The sequence below is a fragment of the Panicum virgatum genome, chromosome 6K (genome assembly GCF_016808335.1).
Source record: "Panicum virgatum strain AP13 chromosome 6K, P.virgatum_v5, whole genome shotgun sequence".
Classification (NCBI taxonomy): Eukaryota; Viridiplantae; Streptophyta; class Magnoliopsida; order Poales; family Poaceae; genus Panicum; species Panicum virgatum.
Window position 1 is genome coordinate 4,242,493 of NC_053141.1, and position 26,163 is coordinate 4,268,655.

Sequence of the window (26,163 nt, forward strand, 5' to 3'; positions counted from 1 at the left end):
GCAAATACGCCGTTCCCCACAGTGATTTACTGTCGTGACTATATATATTAACATCAACGATGTACATGCTTCTATAATACATGAATCTACTCCCTTTAACCAAAAATAAGTGCTGTTTAGCATTACAGACGGTACATCATCATTTTCATACATGTCTAGTAGACAAGGAGGATACGGACGCACACTCCTATCAAAGTCCGAAATCACCGGGGACCTAGCCTTAGCTCGGTTGGTGCGCTTTCCGAGTGCGGAAGCCACCGGTCGCGGGTTCGAGCGCTGCTCGTCCCGGATTTCCTACCGAGAACAGTAGATTCCCTATTAAATTCTGCTGCCTCTCACGCGTGGAGCTATAAAGGAATTGCGACGCACCCGTCGCCTACGGAGTCTTGGATGGATCCGGTGATCTCACGAAGGACACGATTTGATTTGAGTGTAGTTGTAGGTTTGTTTGTGTACATATGGTGTGAGTGTGTATGAGTTGGTGTGAGTTGTACATGAACAGATACTACAGCTGTACCCAGATGAGAGGCTAAAAAAAAGTCCGAAATCACCAACATGCTATGCTACAACTGTCTTGCGTGATGGTACCAGTGAGATGCTTCCAAAAAAACAAACGAAGGAAGACTTAAACATTTACCAGCATTTTTTTAAACTAGTAGAGTGCACGTATGTATGATACACGTATATTTTCAAAAACACACAAACAAGAATTTTATAATAATATAATAATTTATATCTATGAAAAAATGTACTTGAGGCTTGGACCCAGCCCATTAATTAATCGTCCCCACGACAGCCATCATCCGAAGCAACGGGCCACGCAGCCTGGGCAGGCGCTGCTGCGCGATGTTGCCTTTACGGTTGGCCGGACGGAAGAAAAATTACGGTCAATCCGTCCGCCCTTCCGCACATGGTGGGACCCGCTCTTTTTCTCTACTCTCCTTCCGCACATGGTGGGACCCGCTCTTTTTCTCTACTCTCAATCTCTACTCTCAAGGCTGGAACCTTATCACTTCCGAGATCCATTCCTATGGTGGGACCCGCTCTTTTCTCTACTCTCTGAGCCTGGAATCTTATCACTTCCGAGATCCACTCGGTCTCCTCTCTTCTCTCTATATCTCTTTTCTCTCTCTGAGCGTGGCAGGCGGCGGAGGGTGCAGAGCGGCAGCGACCCCCCCCCCCCCGGCGGAGCGACGACGACCTTTCTTGCTCGAGCTCGTGGCCGGGGGCGGGGCGGGGCGGCGCGGCGAGGTGGTGCCGAGCTGAGCGGCGCGGTTGGGCAGACGCAGCGCGCGGCGCAGCACGCTCCCTGGGCCTCGCCGGCGGCGGCAGCCCCTCGCCCCCGGCGGCGGCACAACGACGCGGCGCCCGGGTGGCGCGGCGGCGGTAGGGTTTTGTTTTTTGTTTTTTTGTTTTTATTTTTTATTTTTTATTCAAAACATTTTTTTATGTAAAATTTTTTCTGTTGAATTTTTTAATTTGTTCGTACAATTGTTTTTCGATTTTTTTCTCTTGAAGGTTCCCTGTTTCCTTTTTTTCAAAAAATTTTCTGCTCTCCAATTTGTTTTTTATTTATTTTCCATCTTAATTTTTTTTCTCAAATTGTTTTCTCTAAAATTTTTCTCATCAAAATTTTCTGTCTTTTTTTTCTCAATTTTTTTCTCTAGAAAAATTTCTTGAAATCAGAAAACGACAAAAAACTTACTAAAATAGGAAAAAACGAACGGTCGGAAAATCGACCGTACGGAGCTCCTCCGTGCGGTTGACGGTAAAATAGCCGCACCCGCGCTGCTGGGTCACCCAGCAAACCAGTCGGCTGCTGCTGGAGTTCACCCGTGTTGACCGCAGCAAACCTATCACATTAGTTTTATCCATCCCAAATTTTATATTTTGGATCTAAATTAGTCTAACAAATCGGTCCATAAGTGTAATCTAGTCAAATTTGTTCCAGAATAATTTTTTTTATTTTGAAATAATTTTTTAATTGTTCCAGTGATACAAAAAATTGTTCGAGAACAAAAAAATTATTCCAGAACAAAAAAAAAGTTATTGGGTCTTTTGTGATGGTTTGACTGGCAGTCGCCCGAGCCACTCTTAGTATTTGCGAACCCGTCATACTAGCCCCATCCATCCCAGATTTTATGTTTTGAGCCTAAACTACTCCAACAAATCGGCCCACATATGTAATCAAGTCAAATTTATTCTAGAACAAAACTTTTTTGTTCCGAAATAATTTTTTAATTATTCCAGCAATACGAAAAATTTATTCAAAAATAAAAAAATTATTCCAAAACAAAAAATAATTATTAAATTTTATGTGACAATTTGACTCCTAATCGCCCGAGCGGCTCGTAATATTTGCGGCCCGGCCCCCTCCCTCCTCGTCCGGCTGCGGGTAACGAACACGGCCAGCGTTGGGGCCCCAGCCCATTACTTCTGAATCTACAGGGTACTAGTACAAAACAGCGAGGCCGGCCGCAAAAGCCCAAGTAGAGCGCGGCGGCTCCCCGCGCGGGCCCCACGGCGCAGCGTCACGCGGGGCGGGGACGCGTAGGCGTAACGCCGAATCCGCCACCCCGAACCACCGCATCCCTGGTCCGGTCGCCCTCCGTCGCCTACTCCCCTCCCACCACTCCCTCCCCACCAACGGCTGGCCGAGCGGTGGCGCACGCAATGGCGCCGAGATCCCCGCGCTGAGCGAGCCGGGGGACCCCCGGATCCGCGCCGCCCGTCCGTCCGTCCCGCAGGTGAGCTGGCTTGCTCGCTCCCCTTCTCACCCCCCCCCCCCCTCGGAGCGCCGCTAGCCCCCCCGATCCCCGTGAAATGCCGCGCCGATTTCAGGCGGTCGACCTTGCTTAGCTGCTTTTCCCGAGTAATATAATGGTGCGAGTAGGTTACGCTAATTGCTTAGGGCAATTCGAGTAGGTGAGCAAGTCGAGGGGGGGGGGGGGTGGTGGTTATGCCGTTGTGCGCGGGCGAAGGGTCGCTGCCTTCTGCGGGGTCGGGCAATGTTCAGTTGCGGGTTGCGAAGCGCGCTGAATTATCCCTTGGTCTGGATGCCCTCGCTTCGAATTCGACCTCCTGGGGGCGTGCATTCCCGTTTCCAAGCTTAGCCGAGCGTTGCTTAGGTTGTTAGCTGCTGGAGTAAATTGTTGGTCCGTTAGTGGACTTCCAGCTTCAGGAGTGCCGTTCCAGTCGCAGATCCTGGTGGTTTGCCAAGGCCCTTTGTTGGTGCCGTGCATGCGGCGGCGGAGCTAAAATTAGCCGAAATGGTAGTTCTGCGGCGCTGCCATTTGACGCATGCATGTAGTGCCGACCAATCGCGTTACTATTTCAAGCTCTCTGCATTGTGGCTCCGCTTCCCAGGTGTCGTAGACTAACCACATCATCCACTAGGAAATAGGATGCATAAGTTTAAAATGTGAAAGTTACCACCTAGTTTACTCCCCTAAGCATCAGGTGGGCCGATGCAGGTTGAATATGCCGTTGTGATTTGAATTTGCGTACGTGTGGGCCACACATGTTTTTTCTCAACTTACACATCCATACTTCGGTTGCAGTTGAAGACCAGGAAGCTGTCCTCTAATTAAGGAAGAGATGGCCCACGTGTCGTTCAAAAACAAAGAAGTGGACGGAGGTATGTCCCGGTGGTCTGAGTACCTGAATGTTGAAGAACCGACCCCTTCTGCATTGGCAAGCTGGAGGAACATGGTTGCTGATGGGCCGCAAAGTTCTTCTGCTGGTGGCCACAAACATCTTCAGATGGAACCAGTGGTTCAGCTGTCAAAAGTCGCAGAGGGGTTGCTGGCCAAAATGTACCGGCTGAATAGCATCCTGGATTATCCAGATCCGAACACGCACACATTCTCGGATGCATTTTGGAAAGCTGGTGTCTTTCCAAATTTCCCGAAAATTTGCATGACACTGTCAAAGAAATTTCCTGAGCATCCAAACAAGCTGCAGCTGGAAAGGGTAAGGGTTCAGTTTTCTTCAGGTTCTCAGAATCTTCTCCCTTCCTACCTAGGGTTTAATTAATATTACATTATTGGTGGTGACTCAATCGCTCGAATGCTTGCGTTGCAGGTAGATAAGTTTGCTCTTGATGCTTTAAACGAGAATGCTGAAGGTTACATGCACAATCTAGAGCAATGGATCCTGGTATGTGCCAAGCATATCAATTAATCTTAGGTCAGGGGGAAAAAGGAAAAGTTCCACTTGTTAAAAAAAGAATCAGGCTGCAATCCAAAACCTAAGTGTAGATATGGCTCAAGTCTGCACTAAATTGTGGAAAATGGATTACATTAACCAATTATGGTTTTCTAACTTAGGGCTTGCTTGGTTGGATACCAAAATTTGCGATACCAAAATGTGGGCATGCCAATCTTTTTTACCAAAACCTTAGCAATTTGAGAATAACACTTGGTTAAGTGGGCTATTTTTTGGATTCCAACCAAACGAGTGCCAAATTATAGGCTTGCCCAAATTTTGGCTGGATGGATTTTGGTGCCCAACCAATCAGGCTCTACGTAACTTTCTACAGTATTCTGCTCTGACTAATCGAGCATCCTTGTTGGAACCTATAGGACATAGTACCTGAACTACCCTAATTATGTACGGCCCACTGCATGAGTTCATTTTCTACTTTCAGCCCACCTGATGTATTTTCGGACTTGAGTTCGTTGGATATGGTGTCCATTTAGGTTGCATGTGCTAGCACTGTCGATCTTTTTTTTTTAAAAAATAACTATACTGTCCCTGATTTTACCTTAGTATCAAGAAATGCTTTGTGAAAAAAAAGAGGCCGTTCTTTTGATTTCCAAAATGCTTTTTTAGAATATGTGCCAACAGCCAGCTGTTGGTACTGTAGCTGGAGTGAAGCACTGCCCTTGTCTAACCTTGGCTCCATGAGTAGCTTCCTGAAATTGGGTGTGCATGTCCTGGTAATCTTTCTATGTCATAACAGTGTATTTAGAAATTACTGAATTCTTATACTAGCCAGTCACCTTATTCTCCTTGACAATGTTTTTACCCTGGATTTTGCTGATTTCCTTCTAAATCTCATCCCATTAGTTGCTTCTTGATTTGCTGGCGTTTCGTGAACAAGCTTTGCGACTTATTTTGGATTTGAGCAGCACAGTCATAACATTGCTGGTAAGGAACCTTTTGGTATTGATTGAAATAACCTATCCTTTCTGTCTGTGTAATTGACTATGTTTGCACTATTTCCACAGCCACATCAGAACTCTTTAATTCTTCATGCTTTTATGGATCTGTTTTGTTCATTTGTCCGAGTCAATCTTTTCTCTGAGAAGGTAACTATATCTGAAATGCATTACTACTCCAAATAGCAGTTTTTCCTCTTTTACTAAATTATTTTCCTCCCTGACTGTCTATTTGCAGGTACCAAGAAAGATGATCCTCCAGGTTTACAACATCTTACACGTTATGCTAAAAGGTGGTCGTGATTGTGAGTTTTATCACCGGTATGGGCACTATGTTTGGAAACTAGAAGTTGTTACCACCTTCCAAAACGTTTATATTGTGATTATGCCATTCATCATAATTTTGATATTTATTATGTGCGGCAGGTGCTAATGTCTGGTAAACTTGTATGTGCAACAAATACAGATGATTCTTTATTAGTCAGCCACGTGTATTAATTTATGATTATTGATTGTTACTGAAAGAAAAATACAAATATGTTTGCATTGCAAGACAACTCAAAATTTGATGGCCAAGAGTCAAAGTGTTCTGCTTTTTTTTTTTAAAAAAATATTGGTACTTATGTAGTTTATTGATAAATTTGAAGATCTAAGTCTCTTTATAAAAATTTTAAATATAAGTATTGGCTTTTTCAATATATTATTGCTTGTAGCAGGTGTGGTATTGCTGATTGCAGACTGTGCATTTAGTTTTCAACTTCATCCCTCTGATATTCTTTTAGTGATAAATGGTTTCATTAGTTACGTTGTGTTACCTTATCATTTTTTTGTTACGTCCAGTCCCTATCCTATACTAGATTCTTTTACACTGACTGTTGTTTAACTATGCACAGATTGGTACAATTTGTGGACTCTTATGATCCAACTATCAAAGGGTTGCATGAAGATCTTAATTTTGTGAGCCCGCGAATTGGAGAGGTGATGCTCATGTGTCATGCTCTATAGCAGTAGTAATTAGTATTCAGCCCCTAAGTTTGTTGTCATGCTAGGCTACTTTTCCCCATCGTTCAGTTCCATGATTGTGAAATAAGTTGCAGAAAAGCTTCTTAGAGTTGGTTTTCCACACTTTGCACTAGTATGGAGTATATCTGGAAGGCCAATTATGTTTTTACAGTCTTTGTTGCTTGACTAGTTTCGTGGATTTTCCATTCATATTACTTGCCATTCTTATTGTCAAACTTTTTTCTTTTGTATTCGATATCTTATCTATCTGCTATTGTATTTATTACTATCCAAGCTAGATAGTGAAAGTGAAAGAAAACAATTTCTTATTTTCAATTGGTAAAGCACAAAAGATGGGGTTTGAGTATTTTCTGTGGATTTATTTTAGTAGCACTTGATGTACATCTTGTGTGGTGGATAAGATTGTCTGCACAACTGTATTCACAGGGTGTATGATATTAAGATCTGTGGTTTATGCTTGAAATTTATGAATTTGAATACAATTAAAATCATCAGATACTATTTGAGACTTTTGAGTGAAGTGCAGACATTTTGCTAGTACCTCTACTGTATCTGACTTAGATACTCTTTATTTGAATTTTTTTTGGGTGCTTTGACTATAACGTTTTGTTCCTCAGGTCCTAGAAGCTGTTGGGCCAATTATCTTCCTTTCAACCGATACCAAAAAGTTAAGAAATGAAGGTTTCCTCAGTCCATTTCATCCACGCTATCCAGACATCCTAACAAACTCTGCTCATCCTATGGTAAAATTTTTCAGTAGTTAGAGATGATAAATCAGGGGAGCTTAAATATTTGCTCATTATTTTTCTAATATCATAATGTAGATGTATTACGATTCAAAAACTTAATGTGATTCTGTTTCCTCCCAGAGGGCCCAAGACTTGGCTAATGTTACATCATACCGTGAGTGGGTTCTTCTAGGATATCTTGTTTGTCCTGATGAACTACTTCGGGTGACTAGTATAGATGTTGCCATGGTATGTCCTATGCCTCTTTTTTTTTCCCCTGTTAGTTCCCAACTCTATTTTCTTGAATTGTTAATAATTCATTCATATGTATGTTTTCTGGTGTAGAAGGGTTTTAATGAACAGTTCACACCCAAATACCCAACCACATAGTGGCACATATATCTCGTTTCCAGCCTACTGTATCATAATAACTCTTCTGTTGGTATCCTGCGAGGCTCCTTTTGTTGTTGTGGTGGCTTTTTGAAAAGTTTTTTTTTCTATTTTAGATGGAGGATTTAGTTGAAAGTATCTTTCATGTATCTGTTACAAACTGTACTAGAATTTGTAAAAGTTCACCAAACTAGATTCCTTAGTGCAACGAGCATGTGACGCAAGCCTTGATTTATTCTCTCTTGGTGATTTTCAGGTTGTTCTGAAAGAGAATTTAATACTCCCTCTGTTCAGAGATGAGGTAAAATCAAAGATAATATGTTAGGATTGATTTATTCTTTGGTATTCCTATGCTAATTTGGTCTTTCATTTTTTCGTGTAGTACATCTTACTTCATGAAAATTATCAACTTTACGTTCTTCCAAAAGTTTTAGAATCAAAGAGAATTGCTAAATCTGGACGAACTAAGCAAAAGGAAGCTGATCTGGAGTACAATGTCGCAAAGCAGGTTGAAAAAATGTTAACGTATGTCCTTCACAGCTTTGCTCCTCTATTTTGCCCTATGCTTGAAAATAGCTTGTATTGTGAAGGATTTTATTGTTCCATGAAGTTTGAGCAATTCACTCTATACTTTGATTATTATTTTTGTGAAGTCTTTCTGCATATTCACTTTTTTACATTTGCTACAAGTTCAGATAACCTATATTTGATTGGTTTTTGGTTTTTGACTTCATCTATTTGTGAACTATAGAGATACATTTTATCCCTATTTCTAGCACTTTTTTCCCCTTCTGGTGTCATTGCATTTTTTTACTGGACTTTTTTGACTTCCATCTACTTGGCATCATTCTTGCAGATGTTTGTTAATGCTTTATGTTGACTTCTGCAGGGAAGTGCATGAACAAGCGCTAGTGTCATGTGATGCTATGCATCGTGAAAGGAGAATTCTTCTTAAGCAGGAAATTGGAAGGATGGTTCTATTTTTCACAGATCAACCTAGCCTCCTAGCACCTAATATTCAGGTCTGGTGCCAAGTACCACATTTTATTAACTATTACCTTTTTTTGGATTGGTGTAATGGGATATCATAGTTGACTGGCATTTGACATTTTGATGGCATGTCCAATATTAGCCTTGTTGAATGATGCTTGGCTTCTGATCAATGTACAAATGATTTATAGTTTATATTTTAACAAAAAACTGAATGAAGAAAGATGTATCCAACTATACATTTGTATCAGTTATTCTAGGATGGTGGGCATATTAGGGTTTCTTTTTTCTTTTGCACTTGTAAGTAATTCAACTATCATTTAAGGCAAGTTATCTGTAAGTAAGATCTTCTTTAGGGGAAAACAGTAGGATATCATGCTATATATTAGTATTACTATAGTCAAAATAGAGGTTAATTCATAATAAGAGTAAAGCAATGCAGAAGTGATTACTTTGGATTAACTAGTTACTGATGGATTTCTAGATAAAATTTCTCTGTGTGCTATTTATAACCTTGGTAAATTCCATCTTAAAGATCTTTTTCCATGAGACTTGAGTAGGCTCTATACTTTCAAAGATCTTCCTGAGTTCATGTTGAGGGAAGTACCTAAGATCATGTTATTCCACAATTGATATATAAATAATGTCGGTGCACTGTGCAGATGGTCTTTTCCGCTCTTTCGTTGGCTCAATGCGAGGTGATTTGGTACTTCCAACATGTGGGGGTTGCATCATCGAAATCTACTCGAGGGAAAACTGTTGACATTGTGAGTAACTCCATCCTTAATTTTTCTTGGATTCTATAAATTGTTGTTCCCTTCCATACTAATTTGTCCACAAAAACTTTCAGGATGCAACGGACCCAACTATTGGTTTCTTGTTAGATGGAATGGGCAAACTTTGTTGCCTGGTCCGTAAATACATAGCAGGTTCTTCCAGACATGTTGCCTTATTTGAGTGTTTCTTTCAATATTTTCCTTGTCTAGTTCTAGCCTTGCCTTATAGGGCAATCATTGTGTTGATTTTGAGTACAGAACATCTTTGTAGCAAGCATGACATTCATGGTGGCCCTTCTTGGGTTGTGAATGTTTACTTGGTTCTTGTTGTGAGCATTATCTGCTAAGAACACAGTGTATTAGGTTCAGCTGGTAAGCTTATTCGTTGAAGGCAGCAAAAACAATATGGCTTGAGTAGGATTTCATTTATGCCTGTAAGAAGATATTTTTCAATGCTGAACTTAGATGTTTCTCAAATCTCTTTATTTTTGGACAATGAAAGTATTTTTTAAAACAAACTCTGTCAAAAAATTCCATTGTTGAAGGCAGCAAAAACAAATGAGTTGAGTAGGATTTCATTTATGCCTGTAAGACGATACTTTTCCATGCTGAACTTAGATGCTTCCTTTTCTCTTTGCAGCAATAAAAGGATATGCATTATCATACTTGTCATCTTGTGCTGGGAGAATACGGTTCTTACTTGGTACTCCAGGAATGGTTGCTCTTGACCTAGATGCAACACTGAAAGGCCTTTTTCAGCAAGTCCTCCATTGTCTGGAGAACATTCCAAAACCTCAGGGGGAAACTATTCCTGCCATTTCCTCTGACTTGACTGTAAGTGTTGGTGTATATTGAGCCCATGTATAGAGGCCCATCTAGAGGCCCATATATAGGAACTATATATCCCACCTTTCTAGGGTTTGGAGGAATACAAGCCATTATTCTCTCCTATCCTCCCTCTTACATGGTATCAGCTAGCTTCTCCTTCCTCTAGCCGCTGCAGCCGCCGCCGCCGCTGCAGCCGCCGGCACCATGGCCGGCCGGCCGCCGCCGCCGCCGGCGCTTCCCTCCTTCCCTCCCCTCTCTTCCTTCCCTCCCATCCCCTCCTCTGTTTCTGCTCCGGGCGCCGCCGCTCCCACCCCTGTCCTGGGCGCTGCCGCACCCTTCCCTGTCCAGGGCGCCGCTGCCCGGCCGCCCTACGCCGCCGTGGCGCTGGCCGCCGCCGCCCCTGCCGCCGGATATGCAGTGCCCGCCGCCGGATCCGCCGTTCCCGCCGCCGGATTCGTCGCCTCCGCCGCCGGACCCGCCGCCCCTGCGGCTGGCGCGGCCCGATCTGCCGCCGGATCCGCCGAGCTCGCCGCCTGGCCCTGGCCGCCCGCGACCGCCGCCGCTCAAGCCACCCTTGCGCCTGGGCCGGCCGTCGGCACCGCGAGCGCCGCTGTGGGCGTCGTGGGTGCCGCAGGCGCGCCCTCTGGTGCCCTTCCTGGGCAGCGCGGCGGCCTGCTGGCCGAGCAGCAGCAGCTGCACCTTGGGCTGGTGCACCCCAAGTGGGCCGCAGGCCCAGCCTCCGGCCTGCAGCAACAGCTTGCTGGGCTGCCAGCTTGCGAGCCCGCCAGCCCACGGGCGCAGGCCGCCGCCGCCGGCGTGCCAGCCGCCGCCCACGGCGCCGCGCCCGAGCCGTCCGTGGCCGCGCCGTCCGCCGCCCGCCTCGCGGCCGCCCTGCGGGACCTCGAGGCCAAGCTCGTCGAGGCCAAGCTCGCGCGGGCGCACGCCGCGCAGGCCGCCGTCGAGCACGCCGCGCCCGCCGCGCAGGCCGCGCGGACGCCCGTGGCTGTGCCCGCGGTGCCTATGCCCGCGATGCCCGCGCCCGCGCTCCTGCACGAGCCCATGGCGCCCGTGCCTGCGTTCGGTATGCCCCCCGCGGACGCGCCGTTCGCCGCCGCCACCTTCCGCGGGCAGCCGATCGCCGCCGGAGCTACTACGGCCGACGACGCTCTTGCCGCGGCCCTCCTCGCCGCCAAGTCCGAGGCTTCGGCGGCTCTCACTCGTCGGGTTGCCGCAGAGAAGCCCTACTTTCTTGTCCTGCCCTTCGTCCCCTTCACCGAGCACGGCGCTTCGTCCTCTCACCAGGCTCCGCCCTCTGGATCTGGACCCCGGATCGCCCGCCCGACCCCCTCCTTGGTGCTCCTCTCACCGGTCAGACCGGGGGTGGGGGAGGCCGAGGGCGTCGTCGGTGGACGGGACGTGGTGGTGGTGCTCGGGGCACTCCGGACCCGACTCCGGCTCCCACTCCTGCTCCTGGCCCTGGCCATCCTTCAGCGCCCCATGGCCAGGGCGCATCCCGATGTGGCCGTTTCAGGGTCAGGGGGGGCCCTCGTCCTCAGCCCCATCCGTCGGCCATACTCGCCGCTGCTGCTCCCCTGTTCGCGCCGTTCTGGACCCCGCCCCTTCCACCCAGCCAGCAGCCGACATGGCCTGGGGGGTGGGACCAAGCGGCACTGGCGCAGTCCTTCAGCGCCATGGGGCGGACGCCGCCGGTCAGCACCGAGTCGATCGCCGACTCGGGTGCCTCCTTCCACACCCCCCCAGATGCCGGTATCCACTCTTCTGTTCGATCCCCACACTCCTCTTGTCCCTCTTCCATCATGGTTGGCGACGGGTTTTGCCTTCCTGTCACCGCCGTGGGTTCTGCTCCTGGTTCTTTTCTTCTTCCCAATGTCCTTGTTGCTCATCAGATGGTTCATAACCTTTTTTCCATTCGTCAGTTTACAGCTGACAATTCTTGTTCCATCGAGTTTGATTCTTCTAGCCTCACTGTAAAGGATTCGGCCTCCCGGCGTCCGCTACTCCGGTGTGACAGCACGGGGCCCTTTTACACCCTTCGCCTTCCTTCTTCCGCTGCACCACTTTCGCCTTCTTCGTCTGTCGCTTTTCCCGCGACGCCGTCTTCCCCCACCTGGCACCGCCGTTTTGGTCACCCCGGTCGCGATGTTCTGGCTCAGCTCAGTCGTAGTACAGATGTTCTTTGTACCACGGCTCCTGCTGAGCACCTCTGCCATGCGTGCCAGCTTGGTCGTCATGTTCGACTTCCCTTTTCTTCTTCTTCGCATGCCTTTGATCTTGTTCACTGTGACCTGTGGACCTCTCCTGTTCTCAGCCTTTCTAGCTACAAATACTATCTGGTGGTGATCAATGATTTCTCACACTACTCTTGGACTTTTCCCTTACGCTCCAAGTCTGAGACCTTCCCCACCCTCCTCCACTTCTTTGCCTGGGTGTCCACTCAATTCGGCCTCACCATTAAGGCCGTCCAGTGCGACAACGGGCGGGAGTTCGATAACTCCACCACCCGTTCCTTCTTCCTCTCTCGGGGTGTTCAACTGCGTATGTCTTGTCCGTATACCTCTCCTCAGAACGGCAAGGCTGAGCGGATGATTCGCACGACGAACGACATCGTGCGCACCCTTCTGATCCATCCCTCTCCCCCCGCGCTTCTGGGCTGAGAGCCTCCACACCGCCACCTACTTGCTTAACCGCCTTCCGTCCACTGCTTCTCCTGCTCCCACTCCACACCACGCTCTTTTCGGTACCCCTCCTCGCTACGACCACCTTCGGGTCTTCGGGTGTGCGTGTTACCCTAACACTTCCGCCACTGCTCCTCACAACCTGGCGCCCCGCTCGACTCGGTGTGTGTTCCTTGGTTACTCCCCTGACCACAAGGGGTACCGATGCTTTGACCTCACCTCTCGCCGTGTCCTGATCTCCCGACATGTCGTCTTTGACGAGTCGGATTTCCCCTACTCCACCTCCTCCACACCTCCTGACCCCGAGCTGGGTTCCCTCTTTCCGACTGACCTGGTGGTTCAGCCACCTTTTCCTGTCTGGCCTTTCCCTGCAGGTTTTCCCGGCACACCGGCACCGCTTCCGGTGATCCCTGCTGCGCCACGCGCGACCCCGGTGCCCGCGGTCGCGCCACGCGCGGCCCCCGGACTTCCGGTCGTGCCGCGCGCGGACCCGGTGTCTCCTGCTGCGCCATGCGCGGCCCCGGTGCCTCCCCCTGCACCTGCGCGGTACGCTCAGCCGGTGCTGGTGTACCGGCGTCGTCCGGTGCCGACGCGGTACGCTCAGCCGGTGCAGGTGTACCGGCGTCGTTCGGCGCCGGCACCGGCGCCGACTCTGGCTCCGGAGGCTCCTCCGACGCCTACATCGGAGCCGTCGCCGCCGCCTCCGCCGACTCGCTCTCGAGTCGAGCCGGAGGTGTACCACCCGCCAGTCGTCCACCGGGATCCTCGGCATATCCATCCCATGGTGACTCGGCGGATGGCGTTTCAGGCCGCGACTCTCTCCGCCACCGAGGGAGAGCCACGGGTCTCTCCGGTACCCTTCTCTGTCTGCGATGCCCTGGCGGATCCTCACTGGCGTCGCGCGATGGAAGAGGAGTACGCGGCTCTCCTTGCTAACCAGACGTGGGACCTTGTGCCGCGTCCGTCTGGTTGCAATGTGGTGACCGGCAAGTGGATCTGGACGCACAAGCGTCAGGCTGACGGCACACTGGAGCGCTACAAGGCTCGCTGGGTTCTCCGGGGGTTCACCCAGCGGCCTGGTGTGGACTACGATGAGACCTTCAGTCCAGTGGTGAAGCCCGCTATGGTGCACACGGTTCTCTCGCTCGCACTCTCTCACTCCTGGCCTGTGCACCAGCTGGATGTGAAGAATGCCTTTCTTCACGGCACTCTGTCAGAGACAGTGTACTGCTCTCAGCCAGCGGGATTTGTGGACTCGAGTCGTCCGGATATGGTCTGCCGGCTCAACAAGTCCCTATATGGTCTGAAGCAGGCTCCTCGGGCTTGATACTCTCGGTTCGCCACGTTCTTGCTCACTTTGGGATTCACCGAGGCCAAGGCTGACACTTCTCTGTTCATCTACCACCGTGGAGATGAGACTGCCTACCTGCTGCTCTATGTTGATGACATTATACTCACCGCCTCCAGTCAGCAGTTGCTTGAGCGCGTCATCTCCTCTCTGCAGCAGGAGTTTGCTATGAAGGATCTTGGTCAGCTCCACCACTTCTTGGGCGTTACTGTTGAGACTCGCCTGTCTGGCCTGTTCCTTCACCAGCGGCAGTATGCACTCAACATTCTGGAGCGGGCTGGGATGACTGATTGCAAGCCATGCTCCACTCCTGTCGATATTCTGGCGAAGCTGTCTGCTGATCTTGGTGATCCCGTGGCTGATCCTACTGCCTACTGGAGCCTTGCCGGTGCCTTGCACTACCTGACCTTCACCCGGCCGGATCTCACCTATGCCGTTCAGCAGGTATGTCTTCACATACATGATCCCCGGGAGTCTCACCTTACTACGCTGAAGTGTCTCCTCCGCTACGTCCGTGGCACTGTTGGCTTCGGCTTGGTTCTTCACCGCTCTCCCACCTCTAAGCTGGTGGTCTATACCGACGCTGACTGGGCTGGCTGCCCGGACACTCGCTGTTCCACTTCCGGCTACGCCGTCTTCCTGGGCGGCAACCTGGTCTCCTTGTTGTCCAAGCGGCAGCCGGTTGTCTCCCGCTCCAGTGCTGAGGCGGAGTACCGGGCTGTCGCTAACGGCGTGGCGGAGGCGTCTTGGCTCCGACCGCTCTTGGCGGAGCTCCACAGCCCGCTCGCCAAGAGCACGCTCGTCTACTGCGACAACGTCAGCGCCATGTATCTCTCCACCAACCCCATTCAGCATCAGCGGACGAAGCACGTGGAGATTGACTTGCTCTTCGTGCGCGACAGGGTCGCAACCGGCGATGTTCGTGTACTCCATGTCCCGACCACCTACCAGTTTGCTGATATCTTCACCAAGGGACTACCTTCCTTGACCTTCTCGGAGTTTCGCTCCAGCCTCAACGTAGCAGGTGGCTAGTTGTGGCTGGGGGGGTATTTGCCCTTTGTACTTTCTTCTTGTCCATTCTTGAACACCGTTGCGTCGGTAGTTCAGACTGCGGGGGGGGGGGGGGGTGTTGGTGTATATTGAGCCCATGTATACTTTCTTCTTGTCCAGTCTTGAACACCGCTGCATCGGTAGTTCAGACTGCGGGGGGGTGTTGGTGTATATTGAGCCCATGTATAGAGGCCCATGTATAGGAACTATATATCCCACCCTTCTAGGGTTTGGAGGAATACAAGCCACTATTCTCTCCTATTCTCTCTCTTACAGTAAGTTTACCTAATATCATGTACAGATTTACTCAATGACCCATGAAGATAGACCTAAATTGTCCTACAACTTCTGCATTGTTGGAATGATTTTCTATGCCCAAGTAACAGTTAAACTAATGTAAAGGCTTTCTTGTTGATCCACATAGCATTATGCAGTCTCAGCTCAAATTTGCGTAGCATAGTTTCCAGTACTCATGTTTTCCTTCTCAAAACTGTCCCCTTGAACAGTTAAACAATTTTAAGTTCACACATAGATAACTCCAATTCTAGATTTTATCAAGATTCTGCAATCCAAGATAGTCTGGAATACTTTTCAATGGTGTTGATGGAAATTTATCTTCTAGATATTGATGAGAGCCTTTTTTTCCCTAGAGGCCAGAGCTATTTTCTGTGGATAGAAAGTTCTCACTTTGCTTCTCCTCGAACTCATTATGTGTGAATTGTGCTTTATTGAATGTTACCTTTATATTGATTTTAATATCATATCTACTTCTTCTCACGACTTTTGCCCACCTTGGTTTTGGTTTCTTTTACATTGCCGATTGCACGATGGCATTAACCAGTAAAAAATGTGTCTCTAGTAGTGTATCTATTTGCTTAATCTTCCATATAATTTATCTTTTGATTTTTTTCAATCAAACTTGATTTTTTTCAATCAAACATGATGTTGATGCTGCAGGATTTGCGTAAGCACTGGCTCTCCATTTTGATGATTGTCACATCTTCAAGATCCTCGATAAACATTCGGCACTTGGAGAAGGCTACTGTGTCTACCGGGAAGGAGGGTTTGGTGTCGGAAGGCAATGCTGCATATAATTGGTCAAGGTGATGGGAAAGATCCAATTTAATTTGAATTAGCTAGATGTATCAACTTTTTTTTTCCCGTGAGCCTATATTTTTCGCAAAGGTCATGAGTTGGAAAATAAAATCCCATGTGTCAATAGCATGTGGCCCCAGGCCCCAAGCATTGGATAGTGATTTCCAATTATAAATCTTTTTTGTAGCATTGAATTATTTTGTCCTTTTCCCCTTAGCTTCCGAACTTCAAGATGCTTAGCATAATTGGCATAGGATAAATAAATAATTCTAATTCATGCTACCAAATTTCTACCATGTTTTGTACAATCTCCTCACCATTAACCACATTATCCACATGTGTTACACTACAAATATAAATTGGTAACCAATAGAATAGCTAAAGCAGTTGTTTACCAGCCATCCATCTGCATAGTTCTCTGTTATTATACTTTTGGCAAGAATGCAAATACTTGAATCAAAATTCTTCAAGAATCATTTGAATCTCACTAGTTAACATGTGTTGCAGATGTGTGGATGAACTTGAGAGCCAACTTTCCAAACATGGAAGTCTTAAAAAACTTTACTTTTATCATCAGCATCTAACCACAGTAAGTGTATAATTTGTTTGATTTGCTGTGTAATTTGCATATTCCTTTGATTCTTTGGCAATTTACTAGCTTCTTGTGTTGATAATAAGTTCTATTTTTTTTCTGGGACCTGACAGGTCTTCAGAAATACAATGTTTGGTCCGGAAGGCCGCCCACAGCATTGTTGTGCTTGGCTTGGAGCTGCTTGCAGTTTTCCAGAATGTGCATCTGCAATTATTCCTGAAGAGGTGTATATTTGGATTCACTATATGATTCAGTTTGAGAATTATTTTGATGGTTTCAGCATCCTGAACATGTGCTTTTACACGATGGTTAGCTTTGAGGATTAGTTAAATATTGTAAGGAGACGCATATGCTATTAATTTTTGCTTGAGGAGATGGACCTTTACTATGCTTGATCTGTTGATCGAGAACCAAGTCAGCCTGCCTATGCCCTCTGAAATGTGAAGACTTCGAAGTGCCATGAAAATAAACAAATCCTATATGCTTCTTCAACTCTTATGAACGTGAATTAGCAATACATTACCAAGATTCCTCCTCTAGGGCCCTGCATCTGTCTTCTGTGTTTAACATATTAATTAGTGAATCTTCCTTTGTTTGATATGTAGGTTAACAAAATTGGCAGAGATTCTATCTCATATGTTGAGTCCCTTATTGAGTCTATCATGGGTGGATTGGAAGGATTGATAAACATTCTAGATTCAGAAGGTGGATTTGGCTCATTAGACATGCAGGTAGATAATTTTTGAATTCATAACTTTGACTATATATAGTTTTATATTTGAGTCTGACTTCAAAACTTGCCAGCTTTCCCCGGAGCAAGCAGCTCTTCGGTTGAATAGCACAACAAGAGCAAAAGGTGTTTCAAGCTTGTTAACGCCAGGACATGAGAGTTATCCTGATAATAGTTCATCAATTAAGATGTCAGTCAATTTTTTACTTCACATCACTGTTTAAATGTTATCCCCATTCTATTGACTTTAATATAATTATTTATGCATCAAAACAGGCTGGAAGCTGCTATGCAGAGGCTGACAAGTTTATGTTCTGTTCTAAATGATATGGAGCCTATTTGCGTTCTCAACCATGTTTTTGTTCTCCGGGAGGTATGTATTAGAGTATATTTGGGATATCTCTATAATAGGTAGGTTAGGATTGTATCCGGACTCTACCATACCGTAGGAGAGGCTTGCCCTCTAAGTCATGTACCCCAATATATACCGGCCTAGGCCTCAATGCAATACAATCCACCAATTCTATTATTCTACATGGTATCACGAGTTTAGGTCTAGATCCTCGGCCACAAACCCAAACTTTTCCGCTGCCCCTCGCGCCTCTGTTCTTCATGTGCCGCCGGCCGTCCCCCACGGCATGCCTCTAGCGCACCCCCGCGACGGCCTCCTAGCGCGCCCCCGGGGAGGTCGCCCATGATCTCCGCCGGGGGCCGCGCCCTCCCAATCTGTGCGGTCGATCGAATCGATCCACACCGCCGTAATATATACTCTAATAGTATGTACAATTTATATTCACTGGGAGGAAGTAAACATGCATTTTTTTTGGAACTTTGGACATGTTAGGTTTTCAGGATATATTGGTGATAACAAAATGATTGGCTGTTCGTCGTGACTATTAAAGCTAGTGAATTTTATATCCTTATTTTCCATGTTAAGTATTAATCTTATGATAAACGGATCTAAAAAACATACAAATGAATTTTATATTTTCAGAAGAAAATTATTGCTTTTGTTGTTTACTCGAACTAGCATGCATGTGTCCTTGTTTGACTTACCTAGATTCTGTTTATTTCGCAGTACATGAGAGACTGTATCCTAGGGAATTTCAGGAGAAGATTTCATAGTATGATTAGAACTGATAACTGCATTCAGCGACCATCAATCATAGAATCTCTTCTAAGAAGACATCTGGGCATCATCCATCTAGCAGAGCAGCATATTAGTATGGACCTTACTGAAGGTATATGTGAAGTGCTACTAGCAGAGAGTTTTACAGGTCCATTTCCCAATCTGCAAATGTTTGAAACACCAGTGGGTACACAAGGAGGGGGATCTGCTGTTGAGATGATATGCAATTGGTATATTGAGAATGTTGTAAAGGATGCTTCTCACATTGGAGTTGCTTTTGATGCAATCCAGAATTGCTTCAGGAGCTCACAACCTATTGGTGGTGGATGTTTAGCTGAAGCATTTACAGATAAAAGAGAACTCAAAGCACTTGTTCGTCTTTTTGGTGGCTATGGAATAGATAAAATGGATAAGATACTAAGGGAGCATACATCTGCACTGTTAAATTGTATTGATTCAGCATTAAGGTCAAATCGTGATGCCTTGGAGGGTTTAGCTGGAAGTGTAAATTCTGGTGATAGGATTGAAAGAGATGCGAATCTGAAGCAGATTATTGATATTGAGACATTGGCTGACCTCTGTATTCAGGCAGGGCAGGCGATAACTTTCCGTCGACTGTTGGTTGAGGCTGTTGGAGCGGTGCTTGATGAGAAAGTACCTCTCATATATTCTCTGCTCAAAGGATTAGCCCTGCAGTTGCCAGATGAGGTACCTGATAAAAATGAGATTATTAGATTGAGAAGGGTTGCGAGCAGTGTTGGTGTTGGTGACAAACACGATGCCGAGTGGGTTCACGCTATTCTGGCAGAAGCTGGTGCAGCTAATGATAATTCTTGGATCTTACTTCCATATCTTTGTGCTGCATTTATGGTGTCCAATATTTGTAGCGGTGCTGTTTATGATGTCAATATAGGTGGATTCAGTAACAATTTGCACTGCCTTGCAAGGTAAGACTTACCTCCTAATGATTATGTGTGACTGATGCTAGTATATGCTTGATATCAACATTTTTTTCGCTATCGATATAAATGACAGACATAGCATCTTAACCTTTGACTGTAGTCATGAAGCTTGTTGCTCAGCATCAAATTGACCATTTATTTCCTAAAATCCTTTTCTAGTGTCCTCACTCAACATAAGACACAATCCATGGACAAAAGGATACTTTTGGACATGTGACTTTATCCGCCTCTTGTATTCGTGCAGGTGTATAAGTGCTGTGGTTGGGGGAAGCGAGTACACTAGGGTTGAAAGGGAGCAGCGAATAAATTCTCTTTCAAATGGGCATACAGATGACTTGCAAGAAGCTGAATTACCAAGCCGTGTCTCAGCAGAAGCAAGTATTAAATCTGCTATGCAGATCTACGTCAAATTGTCTGCAGGCATAGTCCTTGATTCATGGAATGACACTAGCAGGTACTGGATTCACCTAATCACCTGATCCACAGCATTTTTGGATCTTTGTTGGCTAGGTTTTTTAGTTTGTCTTGATGGATTTTACATGACCAAAATGCAGGCCATACATTGTACCAAAGCTAATATTCCTGGATCAACTCTGTGAGCTGTCCCCGTACCTCCCCAGGAGCACTTTAGAAGTTCACATACCTTACACCATCCTCCGCTCCATCTACCACCAGCTATATGGAGCGTCACTGATGGCCTCAGAAGCAATGGATCAGTCCCCAAGGCAGTCGCCTCTGATCTCTCTTGCACACGCCTCCCCATCTGTGAGGCAAAATCGAGCGGAGACAACACCCAGGTCCCACACCTTCGAGCCTAGCTACTACAGTTTGTCGGGGTCCCAGCATGACGACGGGTATGAGGTAGATAAGAGGACCGGACAGCTGCGGAGCATGAGGCGCTCGGGACCGCTTGACTTCAGCGCTAGTAGGAAGGTGAAGTTTGTTGAGGGCTCTAGCTCTGGGAGCAGCCATGGGGCTGGCTCGCTGCAGAGATTGGCGGTGTCAAGATCTGGCCCTCTGTCTTACAAATAGGAGCCTTTGGTAACATGACCAGGCGTTCTGATGGAGCACCATAATCAGGCAGCTGACAGAAAAAGTCGTAAGCGAATATTATTCTTTGTAACTGTAGAGTACTAGATCATCCTAATGTACGTTACCTGTATGTAGCTAAGCTAGTGGTGTTGTAAGTAAAACCCGTTGGGTGTTGCTAGTTTAGTGTGCTTTGTTCAATGTTGTTAGAGAAGTCATTGCACTAGTGAAGCCAGTTTGCGTGTTGTAAGCAAAGACACTGCTTGTAATACCCATTCCAGCTGTTTATGTGAAATGGGTTGTTTGACAGACGATTAAGTAACAAATGATTGAGTTATGAGATCTTGACACTGAATGCAACAAATGATCAGGCACGTGTCTGGTTGTTACAACTTACAAGAGAGATTTGCGTGCCCAAAGTCATGCTTACCTCTGTTTTCTTCAGCTGCGGAATACTACATGATTCATCACTCGGAAATAGGATCTCACCTGTTTTACCGAGTAAGGTAGCATGTGCATGGCACATGTCAGATTGGTGGGGGTGGGGGTGTGTGTGTGGTGGTGGTGGGGGGGGCGGGGTGGTCACGAAAGGAAGGAGTTGATAAACCTTACTGAAGGACTGAATAGGCAACTAAAGGGGTGGGGTGAATGGGAGCTTCAAATCCGATTTCAAAAAATCAGAGAAAAAAAATCCCTATTTCATTCGACATGCCTCAAACAGTAAATATCAGTACCACATAGCTCATGATGGCTATCGGTACTAGGAATACCCACACAACGAAGCCGGAACATACACGCGGAAGCAAAGCGGTGGAAAATTTACACTGACGCACACACGCACAAGTGCATGAAAGTAACTAGGATAAAAAACCACTGGAAAGAGCGCATCTCAAGAACTTGAGTAAAAGGTTAGTGCACAGGTAAAAGAAAAGCTAGTAGGATAGAAAATAAAAACTAGCAAGCAAGATCATTAACCAAGTAATTTTTGTTTTGCTTTTTTTTTAACTTAATTAGTCCTAAGAAAAAGTAGATAGCAACACATGAGCAAATGTTAGTCGAAACAGAAAGCTACGAGCTGCTGTTACCGAAGAGTGTTTTTCTCTCACACCAAATCTGTTTGCCGCAACCAGCCAATAGTGTTTTTCTCTTACACCAAATCATCACCAGCCACCAACCAGCCAGCTCTCATAACAAATTAGCACCAGCCACAGCACAACAAACAGAGTGAATGAGCTAACAGAACACGCAAGAGTTAATCAAAAAGCAAGTGAAGTTATCAGCCATGATAAGCAGGAATTGATTAAACAAAGGTAGCTTCACTGTATCATGAAAGTGGCATATGACTGACACTGGGGACATTGACAAACGCAAGAGTACATGGGTGACAGTGTTGACTAAGCAAGACGGCGGTCGAGCAAGTCGAGCGGAGGCTCAAGAAGACTTGGCGTCCGAGCGGTCGAGGACGGCGGTGACACTGTTAATGAGATCGAGCAGGTCGAGGATTGGTCAACGTGATCCCACCACCTGTCCTCCGACCTCATCGACTCGTGTCACTGTCGTCCTTGACCGCCCGGGCGCCAAGTCTTCTTGAGCCTCCACTCGACTTGCTCGACCGCCGTCTTGACTTGGTCAACCCTGTCACCCATGTACTCTTGCGCTTGTCGATGTCCTGAGGTGTCAGTCATCGCAGCTAGTCACCCGGCCTCCTTGTCCCTCAGTCCAGTCCCAGCATCTGTCCTTCACCGCTCCCAGTCCCTCGGCACGGATCCGCATGACCTTCACCTTCGCCGTCGACCACTGCCTCCGAGCTCCACACTTGCGCACCATAAACCAAGAGACATGCCCCCCCCCGCGGTTTTGAGGCCCAAACTGGAAAATCCTCGACACGCCCCATCTGGATGTGGCACACCTCACCGGGCGTGACTAACAGATCTCGACGCATGTCCCTCATCCAAAGCCTCCGCCTTGACTTGGGATCCCCCGCCGTCTCGATCACCTCGTCGTCTTGACTCTTCATGCATAGTGTGGACCGCACATTGATTCCGCACGGTCTCTAGGTCCCTTGGCCCTAAGCTGGTGCTCGCCTTCACCAAAGCCGTTGGCAGCCATGCCGCATCTCTTCGGACTGCATCCCTCTGGACCGCATCCCTCTAGACCGCACATTGACTCCACCCAGCTCTTGAGGTCCTTCAGCCGACGCCACTACTCGCCTTCACCTCCTGTCGTTGCAAGTCATGCCGCATCCTGCACCTGCAATCTATAGCCAAGAGATAACACGAACACTTTGTTTCCATCGCCACCTTCTTACACGGTTAGTCAACATAATCATGCATACAGGAAAGTAGACATGCTATGCACCAACCAAACCACCGAAAGCGTCATTCAACTCCCTGCGTCGCTCCTCCTAGGAGCGGCTCAGGCGGAACCTGGGCCCCCGAGCGCCGCCGGTTCTCAGCCTTGCCCTCTGTCTCGACGCTGCCCAAGTGGCCACCGGAAGCTCGTGCAGCTGCAAGGAAGGCGGCGGCGAGGCTCCACTGCCCCTCCTCTTTCCCTCCTTTCCTCCCCTCATCCTCTCTTGGTGGCTGCTTGTCCATGGAGGTGGCGGCCATTCCGGCATAGCCGGTTCCGCCTTGCGAACGTCGTATCCGTGTCCTCAGTGGCCGGATCTACTCTCCCGGGGCCTCGGCACGGCGGGGCGCGGCGGCGGCGCCACCCGGGGGCCTAGCAGTGGTGGGGCGCGGTGCCAGGGCCGGCCGTGGCGTGGGCGCAGCGGGATGCGGCAGCGGCGGCGCCTTCCGCGGCCGGCATGCGGTGGGGCGCGGCTGCAGCGGCTCCCGCGGTGGCATGCGACGCCTTGCACAACCGGCATGCGGCGGGGCACGGCTGCAGCAGCCCCCGCGGTGGCTCGCGGCTGGGTGCCGCGGTGGCCGGCTCTCGTTGGGGTGCGGCGGTGGCCGCTCCTGCGGCTGCGCGTTGTCCACGGTCTGAGAGCCGGTGGAGCGTGGCTGGGCTGGTGCAGCCCAGTGCGTGGCTGCCTCGGTCCGGCTTCGCATCAGTGGCTGGCGCGGCATGGTGGCCACGGCATGGTGGCAGCTTCGGCTCGCTGGTGGGGACTAGGCCTTGAAGGTGGACCGCCCGCAGGCGCAGCCGTGCGGAGGTGGCTTCGGAGAGCGCATGGAGAAATCTTTCTCGGCTTCACGCCGATTGGCAATGGTGACGCTTTTTGCACCGGTTCCCTCGTTGGAGGCTTTGTTAATGCGCTTTCTGCTAGCATATGGTGCGGTCGGGTAAATACGGGAAACCGTTCGAGGGGATCCCTATCTGGCACTATGCTGGCGTTGACATTGGTGAGACCTTGTGGTGCCACCTCCTTCTTGAAGGCAATGTCTTACATCTCCTCATACCTATGCACAAGGCGGTAACTGACTAGCAGTGACAATCCGAGCATTAAGTTTCTATGCAGACAAGTGATGCGTTTGATTGATGCTGCGTGAAGACTCTACAAGGATGAAACAGAATGAAGAAAAAGGTTGAAGCTTAGTCTTCTAGATTTTCTTTGTTTTGTAGCTTTATTTCTTGTTTGGGTGAAATCTCTCATTTGAGGTTTAGAGTATAAGAACTCTTGTAATGTGTGGCTGTAGACATTCACTTGTGAATGTTTAAGGTTGTGTTTTTCCTATATCTAAAAAAAAAGTGTGTGCGTTGATCAATCATTCATCACCAAAACTGACCACGGTCCGCACTTACGTCTCCAGGCTTTTCATAACCATTTACGGCTGTTCAAACGCTCAACTAGGGAAAATTAGCTGCTGGACACTGAAAAAATGTGGTTTTTGCCACAGACCACTAAAAAAAGTGTCTTTGACACAGCACACTACAAATCAGTGGTAATTAGGTATAGGACACTACACCCAGTATTATACTCGTTTTTAATCAGCAGCCACGCGAAATGACGATTGTGCCCTTGACTCTCTATCTCCTTTCCTCCCTGGCCCAAATCGCATCAGACTCGCGAGCTCCAGCCTCCGGCTCCTGGTGCACCCCGGGGTCCGCCCCTACTCCGGCAAGGCGGCAATCCATCCCCGGCCATGAAATGGCTAGGCGAAGTGACGAACTACATATGAAATCCACCCATTCACGTGCACAGATGCGCACATACCTCATCGTAGAACTCGGGCGGCATCCCCTCCAGCTCGGCCTCCTCGGCAGCTGGTAGCCTCCTTGGTCTTCTCCATAGCTGCAGCAGACCTCGGTTAGTCACCAACCAGGCAAGACCCCCGATGCGAGCCAAGTACAGAGAGGAAGAAGGGCCTCACGGGGCGGAGACAGGAGAGGACGCGCCGACAACGCCCTTCGAACCATATGCTCCTCCATGGCCTGCTGTTTCGCCGCCGTCGCTTGCTTGCTGCGCCTCGAGGTCCGGCTCGGACATCGCCTCCTCGTTCGGGGTCGGAGAGGATCAGGCCGCGCCATGGCTGGCTGCCGACCGCGCGGGCTCCCTCGGGCAGCGCGGCAAGGTCGACCTCGGCCGGAGCGGTGAGGTCAATGAAGCGTCCCCTCATAAGAGAAGACTTAAATGTGATACATACATCAGTCCCAGGAGGCTAATGACATATTTATTACATCAGATGGTTCATCACCGTACAACTCTACGCGGTAATGGGCAGAGAAGCGCCACTATCGCGAGGATTACAACCCACACCCACACAATGATACTAATTATAAAAAGGGGGTCATCAGAGTTTTGCGCCATGCGGTATCTCCTGCGGGTGACCCTAATCCACAGGCAAGGCTGGGTGCAGGACGGTACCCTACTCAACGTCCTCTGGAACGAAGTCTGGGTCTTCCTCTGTAAAAATTAAGAATGGGGTGAGTACAAATGTACTCAGCAAGTCCAACCACACCCACGGAGGGGGAATAAACAGAATATAATACACATGGTATTTCAAGGATAAGGTTAAGATTTACTTTTGCAGAAAGCAATATTTTATGCAAGGGTTTATTTGAAAGAAAATATTTCCAGAACCAGTTTTCTTGTACCGAGTGACACGAAGGGTTGATCCACACAGGATCCAAGTTTTAAGCTGCTACCGGACTCCTCATCCGTCGTAGCACACGGCACAACTGCCGGACACAATTTCGAAACAACTCACGCCAACCCATCCCAAAATAAACTCTAGTTATGTGACCACACCGTAACTCACCCAGTACCGTGGGCACGGCTATTCAAATAGATTTTAACTCTGCAGAGGTGTGCAACTTTACCCACAAGCGGGGTACCGCAACTCGATCACCTTAGTGACGGTGTAGATCCCAACAAAGCCATTACCCACCTTAGCTAGACCTGACTAGCCATCACGGGATGCACCAAGGGGTTATCGACCTATCACAGAGGTTCTAACCGGGGCATAAGTCACACAGAGCTAATCCCTTTTCCTTGATCACCCGTTGCTCTCAGCTCTCCTGATGGCTAGCAAACTAACTAGTGGGGTTTATGCTAAGCCGTTGCCCATACAACGGTCGAGTGGTTTGCACGATAGTGGAGTTAGGTGAGATGGCACACCAACTCGGTCCTTAGTGGTGACAAGATGGATATCTCCCTTCCTTGCTCTGCCACACAGGCACAAGCACACCA

At 48.1% G+C, this 26,163-nt stretch overlaps 2 protein-coding genes across 2 annotated transcripts; one reads left to right on the top strand and one right to left on the bottom strand.

Moving 5' to 3' along the window:
- The first annotated feature begins 2,587 nt into the window (after positions 1–2,587).
- LOC120711342 (probable protein NAP1) lies at positions 2,588–20,883 on the top strand. The gene is made up of 24 exons (XM_039996834.1): positions 2,588–2,747; positions 3,561–3,972; positions 4,084–4,158; positions 5,071–5,151; positions 5,232–5,312; positions 5,401–5,483; positions 6,056–6,140; positions 6,803–6,928; positions 7,055–7,162; positions 7,560–7,604; positions 7,686–7,828; positions 8,193–8,325; positions 8,956–9,060; positions 9,144–9,222; positions 9,710–9,903; positions 15,949–16,094; positions 16,594–16,675; positions 16,792–16,902; positions 17,284–17,409; positions 17,483–17,598; positions 17,685–17,781; positions 18,487–19,484; positions 19,744–19,953; positions 20,054–20,883. Exons 2-24 carry the CDS (start codon positions 3,598–3,600, stop codon positions 20,529–20,531), a joined length of 4,077 nt encoding a protein of 1,358 aa, XP_039852768.1. The 5' UTR covers positions 2,588–2,747; positions 3,561–3,597; the 3' UTR covers positions 20,532–20,883.
- A 2,311-nt stretch (positions 20,884–23,194) lies between these two features.
- LOC120639324 (atherin-like) lies at positions 23,195–23,599 on the bottom strand. Its single transcript, XM_039915292.1, has one exon. It carries the CDS (start codon positions 23,597–23,599, stop codon positions 23,195–23,197), a length of 405 nt encoding a protein of 134 aa, XP_039771226.1.
- Between the last annotated feature and the right edge of the window lie 2,564 nt (positions 23,600–26,163).

Coding starts and splice junctions, on each gene's coding strand:
- LOC120711342 (XM_039996834.1), top strand. CDS start 3,598: ATGGCCCACGTGTCGTTCAAAAACAAAGAAGTGGACGGAGGTATGTCC. Junction 9,904..15,948: donor CCATTTCCTCTGACTTGACT/GTAAGTGTTGGT, acceptor TTGATGCTGCAG/GATTTGCGTAAGCACTGGCT. Junction 16,676..16,791: donor ATCATCAGCATCTAACCACA/GTAAGTGTATAA, acceptor GGGACCTGACAG/GTCTTCAGAAATACAATGTT.
- LOC120639324 (XM_039915292.1), bottom strand. CDS start 23,599: ATGCCGCGCCAGCCACTGATGCGAAGCCGGACCGAGGCAGCCACGCAC.